This window comes from Plecotus auritus, assembly GCF_963455305.1.
Source record: "Plecotus auritus genome assembly, chromosome: 2".
NCBI classification, from domain to species: Eukaryota; Metazoa; Chordata; class Mammalia; order Chiroptera; family Vespertilionidae; genus Plecotus; species Plecotus auritus.
This window is the reverse complement of record NC_137771.1, coordinates 221,376,364-221,389,023: the sequence shown is the minus strand read 5'-3', so window position 1 is coordinate 221,389,023 and position 12,660 is coordinate 221,376,364. Positions and strand designations below refer to the sequence as shown.

Sequence of the window (12,660 nt, the reverse complement as noted above, 5' to 3'; positions counted from 1 at the left end):
GTGAAAGGTGGCGACTATGGAATACTTCCTCTACACCATATTCATTTTGATGATTCAAATGGCCAACAAAAGTCCCAAAAGTCATTCACGTTAATAAATTTGAAGTCAAAAGTATTACCACTTTAAATAGAAAGTATTATGGGGCAGAAATACTGGCATTCAAAAATAAAAAAAAATACGTAATATAAAAATTTTTAAAGATTTTTTATTGATTTCAGAGAGGAAGGGAGAGGGAGAGAAAAAGAAACATCAATGATGAGAGAGAATCATCGATTGGCTGCCTCCTGCACACCCCCTACTGGGGATCAAGCCCACAACTCAGGCATATGCCCTCGGCAGGAACCAAACCTGGGACATTTCAGTCCACAGACCGATGCTCTATCCACTGAGCCAAACTGGCCAGGGCCATAATTTAAATTGTTAACTGTCTAGATTTCAAGGGCTGAGAAATCATCAGTTTTTATGCTGCCATGTACCAAAATGGGGAAGGCACCTGTGCTCAGAGCTTACGGTGTCACTTCTCTGATTAAAGTAGCGATAGCTAAGGGCAGTGATTCTCAGACTTGAGAGGACTCCTTCAAACAGGCTGCTGATTCAGTAGGATTGAACTGGGCCTGAGACACGGCATTTCTTACAAGTTACCAGGTGAGGCTGGTGCTGCTGGTCTGGGAACAGACTTTGAGGACAACTGCTTTGGGACAAGAGCCTGGTCTCTCATCACTAACTAAATGAAATCAACACAACCAATGACAATCGAGGGAAGCCAGCTGTAGGAATACTAAGGGTGGAAAAACAGGGCGGTGAAAGAGTCTCAGGAGCAGACCCCTGAAAAATGGAACATTACTCCACCAGAGAGGAGAAATGTGGCCTCCAGACACTTCCTCCAAGGATGAGCAGATGAAAGAGAAGGGGTGTGGCTTTGTAACCTTGCGGTCTCAGGGAGAAGGCAAGGGGAAGCCCAAACAAGAAGCTCAGGGGTCCTGCCAAGAATAACACGGGCATCCCAAAAGCTCTGGAAAGTCTACATTTCCGAGACCCTTTGCCCTGGAAGGAAGATTAAAACCTAAAGTTAAATATTCAGACAGAGATTATGAAATTGGCTGGCAAAACTTCTTTTAAAACATGTTTCTTATAAACTAAGATGAAGTAACATGAAACTATTTCTTCTCACTTAAATCAGTTTCTTTTCTGCCCTTTTAGGATGTACGGTAGTATGCCCCAATATGACTTTCACTGGGATTCTTTCTTTTGTCCCATAATCCTGGCCACACAAGAAAACAACTATTAATCAAGTGCTATGCTTGAAAAACTGCATGGTTGACTTTTGTAACAATGCTAAATGAAAACATATATGTGTATATATTACTTATAATTATGTATGAAATACAAACTGGTCACAGACAAAGAAACAAAATGGAAGTAAGATAAAATTATTGAAGCGTTAATTTTTTGCAGTTAACCTTTAAATGTTTCTTCTATTATTAAACTGTATATTACTCAAACATGGTAATGAAAATAGGAAACTGCAACTCTACAAGCCTTATGTGTAAAAATCTGTAGAAATTAATTTAACCACCCAAAAGACTTTCATTATGGTAATTTCATAATCTCTCACTCTGTATAGCTGTACACCACTTCACTGTAAGTTAACATGACCACGGGACAGGGTTAAATACATCCCATTCTACCATAGGCCACCCCACAGAACTCAGTATCAGGGATGCCACACCCCCCACTGCAGGCTCTCCAGGAGGAAGCAGTGCCTTTCCACAGTATGAGGCCACCGCCTTGTGGCCAGATGGAAGCACTGCCGCTGCCTCGCCTCCTGACAAAACTCCCACCTTGCCCTTTCTTTTTTTATTTTATTTGTTTGACTTAAACAAGAAATTTTTTCTCTCACAGTTCTAGAGGTTACAATTCTGAGATCAAGGTGTCAGTAGAGTTGGTTCCTACTGAGAGCTGCAAAGACTTCTATCCTTGGTTCATCTTCTTTTGGCCTAGTCACATCGTCTTCCCTCTACACATATTCCTGCGTCCAAAATCCCTCCTTTTATAAAAACATACATCATATGTTGAATTAGAGTTGATCCTAATTACCCCACTTTAACTCTATTATCTCTGTAAAGACCTTGTCTCCAAATAAGGTCACATTCTGAGATATTGGAGGTTAGAACTCAACGTAAGAATTTGGACCACCTTGCATTTTCAACTTGGCCCACAGCATGCCTGCCATCTAAAACACCTCAAGGGCACAGATGTTCATGTTTTGTTTTCTAATACATCCCAAATGCCTACAACAGTATATGGCACATAGTAGGCACTTTACAAATATTTGTCGCAAAAATAAAGTTCATTTCTTTATACATTCCTTCTGCTAATCCTTGAATAAAAAACACAATTACTTTAATTATATTTCTCATTCTTCTGTTATAAGAATATTTTTTTTAATCACGGACAGAAATAATATGAACAGTAAATGATATACTAGTGGAGACATTATCTTAGCCTCAATATTAGAACAGGGAAGGGGCTGCCACTAAGCCTATACTGTGTTTCAACAGTTAACCTTTAGCATTCAAAATGAAGGTGAAATCTCCATTTAACTGTTAACTGAATGAAGGGTGGCCTAGACAGACTACAACAATATTTATATAGAAACAACCTAAATCACAGGCCATTTCAACACCTATATATCTTCTGAACTTTACAATCCTTTTTGTAGTTTTAATAACATGATAATGACTGTATCTCTTAATGCTCAACTGATTCACAGGAAAGGTGTAGATAACTATAAATGAAAAGATTAATTAAAGAAATTTAAACTATACAAAAAGGATCAATTTCTCCTACCCCTTTTTTATCACCTGGCATAGTTATAAATTTACCAGTTGTTCATATTATGAAAATTTATTTCCATCAAAATAACTATGAAAAAAGTCTCAAATCCAAAAATAAGGCTTTTTAACAGCCATTAACTTTTACCTTCTTATCACGTTCTAATAGGTTTAGAAAAGAATTTAGAATTAGCTACTGATGGATTCCATCTTTAGTTGAGCTGAGATTTGGAGGGTGTTGTTTCCAGCACAAAGTATAGGATTCCCCTGCTATCCAAAAGTAGAGCTATTCCTATGAAATCATCATAAGCCAAAATGGCATAAAGTGAACAATTACCTGAGGACACAACTTGCAAATAGATGCACAAAATAAATTGATATAAAGCCTAGATGCTAACAGATATAGTTGAAAGTTCTGGCAGCTTGATGCTGAGATGCTAAGTGTGGTTCCCAGCAATGGAAAAAAAAAAAAAAATGAGGGACATCAGTAATACTCTCAACAATATTAAAAATTTTTTAAATTAAAAAACAACAGGATTCTCCAGTTTAAAATAAATTATCGACACCCACTGAGGCAGTAATAACTCCCTCACTGCTGAATGAATATGCCCAAGAAGGGTGAGAGAAAATGGGGGGGGTGGCTAACTTTCATGCCTCAGAACTGCAATTCACACTCAGGTCAGTCCTATTCCAAACCTCCCTACACCTTTTCCAGATTCATGGGGCATCAGTGTTTGAGCCAGAATGGAAGTGCTGGGCCAGGAACAGAGTGCCTTCTTCAGGACACCAAGTGTTTAGCAATCCCTCCACCTGAGGAGGTGCCCTTTATCGCGGGCACCCCTGAGCTGTGCACTTCCCAAAGAGGATCCCACTTTAAGACTTACCACTTCCTGTGAGGTAAGCCTCACTGTCCTCGTTTCATAGACAGGGAAATACCAGGCACATGAGTTAGACGCAGGACATGGATTACTCCCACATCTCTGTATTTCCATTCCTTACCAAGACCAATCACTTCTTCCTATCTCCCTCCAACTCTATCCATGTAGCCATAGTCCCAAACCTCCCTCAGTGAGCACACTCTCATTAATTCTCCATCTTCCATCCAATCCCTCAAGCCTATCCTACACTCAGATACAAAAATCGTTCCCCTGAAAACAGAATTTTAATGGCTATTCTGATGTCATTTTCATGCGATTATTTCCAGTTGATTCTCGTCTCAAATTAAAAACAGTAACTCAGGATTATTTTCTCTTCTATAAGCTTCTCACACTTACTGACCTCAACTCTACCTGACTACTATACCTCAATCCTTGCTCCTTATGTCAAGCAGAAAAAATAGCTCATTAACCCACAATCAATCCTGCTTACTGCTTTTTGTGACTTTCATACATGCCATCATTGTAGTCCAACAGAGTTTCCGCCTTTCTAATAAATCATGCCTCTCATTCCCTATAGATTCTCTGGCCGCAGCCTCATCAGTGTTATTCCAGACTCCACCACTTACCTGCCCAGTTTCCTAAAGGGAGTTACTATGCTAGAGTCACAATTAAGTCCAGTATCTACTTGGTACTTATCAATGTAAGTCCTTTGGCTGACTTTTATAGCTGGAACCCGTCCCAGTCATCCAAGATCCAAACCTACCCTCCAAAAGAAACTCTCCCCCAAGTCAAGTGTACAGTTTCCCTCTACTCCCTCCCTGCCTGCATTCATTCCTACCTTCATGTGCCGTTTGTCACTGTTTATTTACAATAGGAGGCACACGACAGCTCTAGAAACAACAGGAGCTCTGATACCAGTCAAAGCCAAGGGCCAATGGCAGGGCCGAAGAATCTATGTACCAAACAGCTCTTGTTGCCACCAAGTGATTCGTTTTTACTCCGTGGGATCCATTCTCTGTACCATGGTTCACATGATTAGTCTAGGAAGACAGGCCCCAGGGAAGGCCCAAAATCCTTATTTTGGGGGGGGGGGGGATATTTTTGTTTTCTTCATATTACCTAAGTGGTAAGAATTTAAGAGCCCACATTAAGTAAAAAATACCTTAGATCAGGCTTAGGCCAGAGAAGTAGATGTCTCCAAGGGTCAGCTGAAGTTCAAGTTCACAGTAAAGCCTCCTACAACCACCCCAATCCATTCTGATCCTCTCTCTCTCTCTCTCTCTCTCTCTCTCTCTCTCTCTCTCTCCAAGGATATTTTTTACCACTGATTTTCAGAGAATGGAAGGGAGACACATTGGCTGCCTCCTGCACAAACCCTAACCAGGGCCGGGATCAAACCTGCAACCAGGTACATGCCCTTCACTGGGAATTGAACCCATTTCTGGGCCAATACTCTATCCACTGAGCCACACCAGCCAGGGCAATCTTTTCTTTCTCTTAACACCCAGTTTCCTGTAGTGCATATAGCTTCATGAGATACTGCTATAAATTAGGAGGGTGGGCAGGGCGGTTTCTCAGGCCCAAGCAGTCAGCCAGGCACAGAAAATATAAACAGGGGCTCTGTACTCCCACCAACTTGTACCTTAAGATGGGAATTAAAACCATTTTGTCTGAAGCAAAAGTACAGAATACTCTGACAACATCTAAAAAGTGATGCATCCTAAGTAGGCAATCAGATAAGGAAGTGAGACTGTGCCTGAGGCTGAGTAAAGCAATATCCAGCCTTTCCAGCTATGGCACAGTTTGATTCAAGTTTTTGGGTAGGAGTGGATTTTGATGGGTTCTCTGCTTAGTTTTTGGTCTTTATCCTAAGAGCAAAGAGAAGCCATTGAAGACTTAAGCAGGGGAATGAAACAATAAGACAATTGTTAAAAATGCTCAATGTCACTAATCATCAGAGAGATGCAAATTAAATCCATAAGGAGGTATCATCTCATCTCACACCTGCCAGAATGGCTACCATCAATAAATCAACAAACAATTGCTGGTGAGGATGTGGAGAAAAGGGAACCCTACTACACTGCTGGTGGAAATGCAGACTGGTGCAGCCACTGTGGAAAACAGTATGGAGTTTCCTCAAAAAATTAAAAATGGAACTGCCTTTTGATCCAGCCATCCCACTTCTGGGAATATATTCTAAGAATACCAAAATACCAATCAGAAAGAATATATGTACCCCTATGTTCACAGCAGCGCAATTTACAAGAGCTAAGATCTGGAAATAGTCCAAGTGCCCATCAGTAGACGAGTGGATAAAAAAGCTGTGGTATCCATATATATAAAAAGCCAGGGACCCTCACAACCGAAACTGGACAGACGACCGAACAGGCTGCATGGGGCAATCAGGCTAGCAGGGGGGTTAGTGAGGGATGACCAAACAACTGAACAGCAGGCTGTGTGGGGCGACCAGGCCAGCAGGGGGAGCAGTTAGTGGCAACCAGGCTGGCAGAGGGGGACAGCTAGGGGCAGTTGGGGGTGACCAGGCTGGCAGGGGAGCAGTGAGGGGCAACCAGGCTGGCAGCGAGGAACAGTTAGGGGTGACCTGGCCGGCAGCTGGGGGCAGTTGGGGGTAACCTGGCTGGCAGCTGGGGCAGTTGGGGGCAACCAGGCCAGCAGGGGGGAGCAATAAGTGGCAACCAGGCCGGCAGGGGGGGCAGTGAGGGGCGACCAGGCCAGAAGGGGGGGGCAGTGAGGGGCAATCAGGCCGGCAGGCAGAGTTGGTTAGGGGTGATCAGGCTGGCGGGGGGCAATTAGGGGCGATCAGGCAGGCAGGCAGGTGAGCGGTTAGGAGCCAGCAGTCCAGGATTGTGAGAGGGATGTCCTACTGCTGGTTTAGGCCCAAACCAGCAGTCAGACATCCCCCAAGGGGTCCCAGATTGGAGAGGGTGCAGGCTGGGTTGAGGGGACCCTCTCCCATGCACAAATTTCGTGCACTGGGCCTCTAGTCCTATATAATAAAAGCCTAATATGCAAATCGACCAAACAGCAGAATGACTGGTTGTTATGACGTGCACTGACCACCAAGGAGCAGACGCTCAATGCAGGATGCCCCCTGGTGGTCAGTGTGCTCCCACAGGGGGAGTGCTGCCCAGCCAGAAGCCGGGCTCATGGCTGGTGAGTGCAGTGGCAGTTGCGGGAACCTCTCCCGCCTCCGCAGCAGTGCTAAGGAGCAGCGAGCCAAGTTGTAAGGAGCAGCAAGCAGGCAGGCAGTAAGGAGCGAAGGATCCTGGACTGTGAGAGGCATGTCCGACTGCCGGCTTAGGCCTGTTCCCCAGGGAGCAGGTCTAAGCTGGCAGTCGGACATCCCCTGAAGGGTCCCAGACTGCAAGAGGGCACAGGCCAGGCTGAGGGACCCCCGAATTTCATGCACTGGGCCTCTAGTCCTATATAATAAAAGCCCAGGAACCGAACAGCAGAACCACCAGAACCACTGGTTGACCAGTCGCTATGACGCACACTGACCACCAGGGGGCAGACACTCAGTGCAGGAGCTTCCCCCTGGTGGTCAGTGTGCTACCATAGTGGGAGCACTGCTCAGCTGACCAGGATGAGCGGCTGTTCCCGCTGAGAACCCCAGGCCGACAAGCAGGAATCCAGGCTGCGATCACTGCCTCCTTGCCCCAGGCTCCTCCTCCTTGCTCCCTGCTGCCTCCTCCAGATGCCCACAGGCTGTGCAGTGCCGCCACTGGGCTCGAAGAGCTGACCCCGGAGGCTGGGAGGCAGGTTCATGGCTGCTGCAGGACTGAGGCCTACTCCGCCGCCTCTCAGTGCTATCGTCCCCAATTGGGTCCCCTGGAGAGGTGAATGCTGGACCAGGGAGCAGCTGCTCAGAGGGCGGGTTCACAGCCACTTGGCTGACCAGGATGAACGGTGCTCCCACAGCGGGCGATCCCCGCAAGCCACTCCCCCCACCAGTGCACAAATCCCATGCACCCGGCCTCTAGTATTTATATAATGGAATACTATGCAGCTATAAAAAAGGATCTCTTACCCTTTGAGACAGCATGGATGGACCTGGAGATTATCACACTAAGCAAAATAAGCCAGTCAGAGAAAGACAAATATCACATGATCTCACTTATGTGTGGAATCTAATGAACAAAATAGGTCCAGAGACATGGAACAGACTGACAAATCTGAGGGAAGGGGAGAGGAGGAGGTGGGAAGAGATAAACCAAAGAACTTACATGCATAGCTGCATAGCCCATGGACACAGACAACAGTAAAGTGAAGGCCTGGGGTGGGGCAGGAGCCAAGTGGAGGAAAGGAAAAGGGTTAGGGGGAAGAGGGACATCTGTAATATTTTCAACAAAAATAAATTTTAAAAAATATATCCTCTGGTGAGGATTAAAAAAAAGACTAAAGGTTAAAAATTACTTGGGCTTCCCTGGCCAGGTCACTCAGTTGGTTAGAGTTTCATCCTTAAGATCCAAAGATTCTGAGTTCAATCCCCAGCCGTGGTGTGTATGGGAGACAACCGATTGATGTTTCTCTCTCTTTCTCTCCCCCTTCCTCTCTCTAGACATATCCTCAGGTATTTTTTTTTTATTGTTGTTGCTATTAATCCTCACCTGAGGATATTTTTTCCACTGATTTTTAGAGAGTGGAAGGAAGGTAGGGAAGGGAGAAGTGGGGGAGGGAGGGAGGGATATACAGCAGTGTGAGACACACGGGTTGGTTGCTTCCTGCATACTACCTGACTAAGGCTGGGGGTCAAACCTGCAAACCAGGCACATGCCCTAGACTAGGAATCAAACCCAAGACCCTTTGGTGCACAGGCTGATGCTCTAACCAATGAGCACACCGGCCAGGGCTGGGGTAAGAATTTTTTTTTTTTTTTAATTGCTTAGGCTACAGTGCATAGAACAGACTGGAGAGTGGCAATAAGTGAATGCTGCCAGGAGGCAGAGATTCAGGCAAAATGATAGGTGCCTGGACTCAGGTGGTGGCGGTGACAATGAAGGTAAGCTGACAAACTCAGGTTGCACCTGTGAGGGAAAATGTGTAGGACTACCGGCAGACCGGTGAGGGTTGAATAGTGAGCAGGAGAAGTGGGCAACAAGGAGGATCCTCGATTGATTGGTCTCTCTGTGGATGGTCTGGGGAGACTCAGACAGCACAGTTTTAGGTGAGGAGGTAGGATGGATATCATGAGGGAGGTTAATATAATGAGTCAAATGTAGAAAGTAAAAATGAGCTTGCTCTGAGAAAGTGAAACTGTCTGCAATTGTCAGGCTGGGATAACAGACACACATTAAGCTAGCTGCCACGTTAACAGGAAACAATACTTCTCTCATGGACACACTGCAACTGTAAAAGAGTCATAATGACCCCTTCTTTCAGTGACTCCTAGTTTCTTATTCAGGGAAAGCTTATTCTGTAAAATCCCACATTACCAGAAATTTTACTTATACCAGTAAGAAGGAAACATCCCATTCTCACCCACAGAATCAAAATCACTGGGACAGAGCAGCAGCCTTGATTTCCAGCTAGCTGCCGAGATTCAAATAAGGATTTCTAGACACTAAGTCCACATCTACGTAAATTTTGTAGTTTCCAAGGAAACGGGCCCTGGGTCCACTGCCATGAGACCTGATGCTGACCCCTTGGCACACAGCCCTACTTTGCTTAGAGCCCATCAAAACATGATTTCATTTGCACTTCACCTAAACTCCACCCTGCCCCAAATCCTACAGCAGCTCTGTCCTTTCCTTTTTTGGCACAATGCCCCAGCTCCTCTGGTGTGTGGTCTCCCTCACTACAATGAGCCCATAAACCTGACTGTGAGACTATCAGGTCCTTTCTGATGGCCATAGACTGATTAGGCTAGGACAAACATTTAAAATTTTAAGTGATTGCCAAATACGTGAGAAAAAATACCACATAGCAGTTAGGTCCTGAGCCTGGAGAGGTCTGAGCTAGAGATAAATACAGGGGCCACTGGCACCAAGATGGTAACTGAAGCTGTGTGTGCATAGACTGCCCACAAAGAGGCTATGGAGTGAGCAGAGAGTGCGCCTAGGCCTGAGCCTCAAGAAACTCCATTGGCTGACAAAGAAGGATGAGTCAGCAGAGGAAAGTGAGAAGAAATGGCTTGAGAGATCAGTGAGGAAAGAGGTGACTACATGGCATGGGAAAAGGCAGGATCTCCTAAAGTCTAACTTTGATCATGTCACCAGGCTCATGGGTGGCCCTTGCTTTTGTAAGCAAATTTGATTTCGGTAGAGGACTGATCTCCAAAGACTGACCCATGCTAATCTGTTCATGAGACCCTGGTACGTTTTTCAGAATGCCAGTTTTACTAATTTGCAGATTGACACGCTCTGCTACCGGTTAGCACTTTCCTTCCTTGAAGATAAATGCACTTGGGATGACTGACTGTTCTCAGAAGGTTGCTGGATGAGCAAGGCATCAGAACTGGGAAGTTTAAGAAACCAATGACCTGAAGCTATGGTGACCAGTGGCATGGACATATCCAGCAGGGTCCTGATGGGAAACAAATCAATCCAGATGTTGAGATTTTATGGGCTAGCAAAGATAAGAGACCCAACAGGGATGGTGAAGCACCCAGGGACTAGCAATGCCCCTCAGCTGAAGGAATGAGAGGAGGAAACAGTGTTACTGGAGCCCAGTAAGAGCTGAGACTGCGGAGGAGGCCTTAGTGGGAGTCACAGCTGTGGAGAGCAGGAAGAAACACTCCAAGCCCTCTCTCTGCCCTCTGATGCCTTCCATTGGTGAGCCCTGCTGGCAGCCAGTAAGGGAGCCAGAGGCAAGCATTCTGCAGGAACCTACAGCACATGGCAGAGGAGAGTGGATCTGGGGATTCCAGAGAGACAATAAACGGGGCAGGGAGTTATGGCAACCATGAGCATTCTCCCGGCTAACTGAATACGGCTGCCCCTTGACCAAACACATCTGCACAAACCAGAAACTTGTACTGTTAAGGTAACTTCTTGTCTGGACTAGTGCTAGAAACACAACCTAGATCCCCTTGATGCACCTTTTCTACAGGTGATGGCAAACAGATGCATTGTGGTGAGTTAACCTTAACCACTGAAAGTTGATTTTAATTATAATTCAGCTTCAATTAGGCAAGTGCTGAATCAATCCTAGAATATCTCCAGGAACTTCAATAGGCTCCTAGACTGATATCTTATGTAACAGCTCAGCTCAATTCTCATAATCTAAATGGACAAGTCCTACCTAGCAAGCTGGAACTTAAACCAGTGCTAGAAACTGACCAATCCATCAACCTAGAGACAAGTAAGCACACATTCAGCCATCTCTACAGACGCATTTAACTGTATGGCAAGATCCTTAACTTTCACCGGTAAGGACTTAATTTTTGGAGCAAAGCTTTTAAATCATAAAAATATAAAATTCTTCTGCCAAGGAAAAGAGGTGGAGAGAAAGATAAGCTGGTTATAGATACTTCAGAAAGCTAGCAACCCTTCCTCCAACACAAACAACACACGTCCCTGTTACTCATTCGAGCCCCTCCCTTTCTAATGTCTTCATCTGACTCTCCCAAATGTAATTAAGGACTAGAACAGTACCTTGAGGTTTATTTACAATTACTTTACCGTTATCTATGTAAGGTAAATATGCAGGACCACACTGCTGTCGCCTATAATTGCTAGAGATGAAGCAAGACTCACTTTTTTCTACAATCTTTAATTTCTGGAAGCTTTCCAGTACTTCCCCATTTAGTATTCTGGGTAAGAAGTCCCGTATTTGCATCACTTCAGTTGTCAGCCGTTCCAGATCCTTCTTTCGGACTTTAACAAATTCTTCTTTAGTTCCCATAAGCTAAAAGAACAAACAGGACTTCAGATTATTACATTTCTCTTCAGATGACTAAAACCAGCAGTCTGTCTGCTTGCTTCCTTTACAATGCCTTTCATGTTCATAGTTTCAAATGCCTGCATGTCTTTACCCAAAGTGCCCTCTGCTGTACAGATTACATCTTAGAGCCCAAGCCCCGGCCTTCAAAATGGGAGCTATTTCTTCAAGTGCATACGAGGCCCTATGCCTGAACGTCAAAGAAAACGCTAGCAACTTTTCCTTAACGTTTCAGCGCCAAGCTAATCAGGAGGAAAGGAAGTTTACTAGATTCCTACTGGGTGCCCAAGCCCTTGGCTGGCCACCTCATTCAGTGTTCACCATAACCCTTCAAGGTTGCCCAGGTCAGAAACAGGAAGTAGGGTGACTCAAAGTACCGCCATTAACAGGGAACAGAACCAAGATCCTTCTCCTCCATCACGTGTAGTGGAGGAGACATGAGGGCCACTCTGAATCTACACTAAGCCCTGACACAAGCCTCACAGCCTCGCGGGGAGGGTCGGCTCCAGGTGTCAGAGGGGCACCACCACCATGTTCGCGCGCCCACCGCCCACCAAGCAGCCTTCTGGACCCGCCTCCAGTTTCAGAGGCAGGATCGCTGGCCTGCACCCCAGGCCCAGGCCACGCTATAGGCTCAGAAGCCCAGGGCCATTTCCACGCGCACTGGACGAGGCCGATGGAGTCTGCAGTACAGCGAGGGCAAGCAAATGGTGGCAGCTCAGACACGCGGGCGGCGGCCCAGGCCTCCTCACTGACCCCGCAGGCCTCCTCACTGACCCCGCAGGCCTCCTCAGCGCCGCCCGCCTCGCTCATGGCCGCCGCGGCCCTAGCTCCCTGCGCCTGCGCTGCGCTGCGGTGCGCTCTCTGATCCCTTACACCAGAATGCGCGGGAACTAGCGCGAGAACGTGTGCACCACGGGGGTCGGGTATGGAGAGCAGCAAGGCTCAAACCTCGAAGAGTTTGCTCAGCATTCTCTCCCCGCGACCTGGGGTGGGCTCGGCGAGATCCCGCGTCGGCTCTTCTGGCTTAGCTGGGGTTTTTAACT

The 12,660-nt window shown here is 46.0% G+C and overlaps 1 protein-coding gene across 1 annotated transcript in view; it reads right to left on the bottom strand.

Moving 5' to 3' along the window:
- The window catches only part of HSF2BP (heat shock transcription factor 2 binding protein), a gene marked incomplete at its 3' end in the record, with an annotated part of 75,711 nt that extends 63,051 nt beyond the window's left edge, over positions 1 to 12,660 (bottom strand). Inside the window, exons 1-2 of the mRNA XM_080655144.1 lie at positions 12,566 to 12,660; positions 11,431 to 11,581 (exon numbers count right to left, since the gene is read on the bottom strand). Of these exons, the coding sequence (XP_080511270.1) occupies positions 11,431 to 11,581; positions 12,566 to 12,586 (172 nt within the window). The 5' untranslated portion in view covers positions 12,587 to 12,660. The remainder of the gene's footprint in view (positions 1 to 11,430; positions 11,582 to 12,565) is intronic.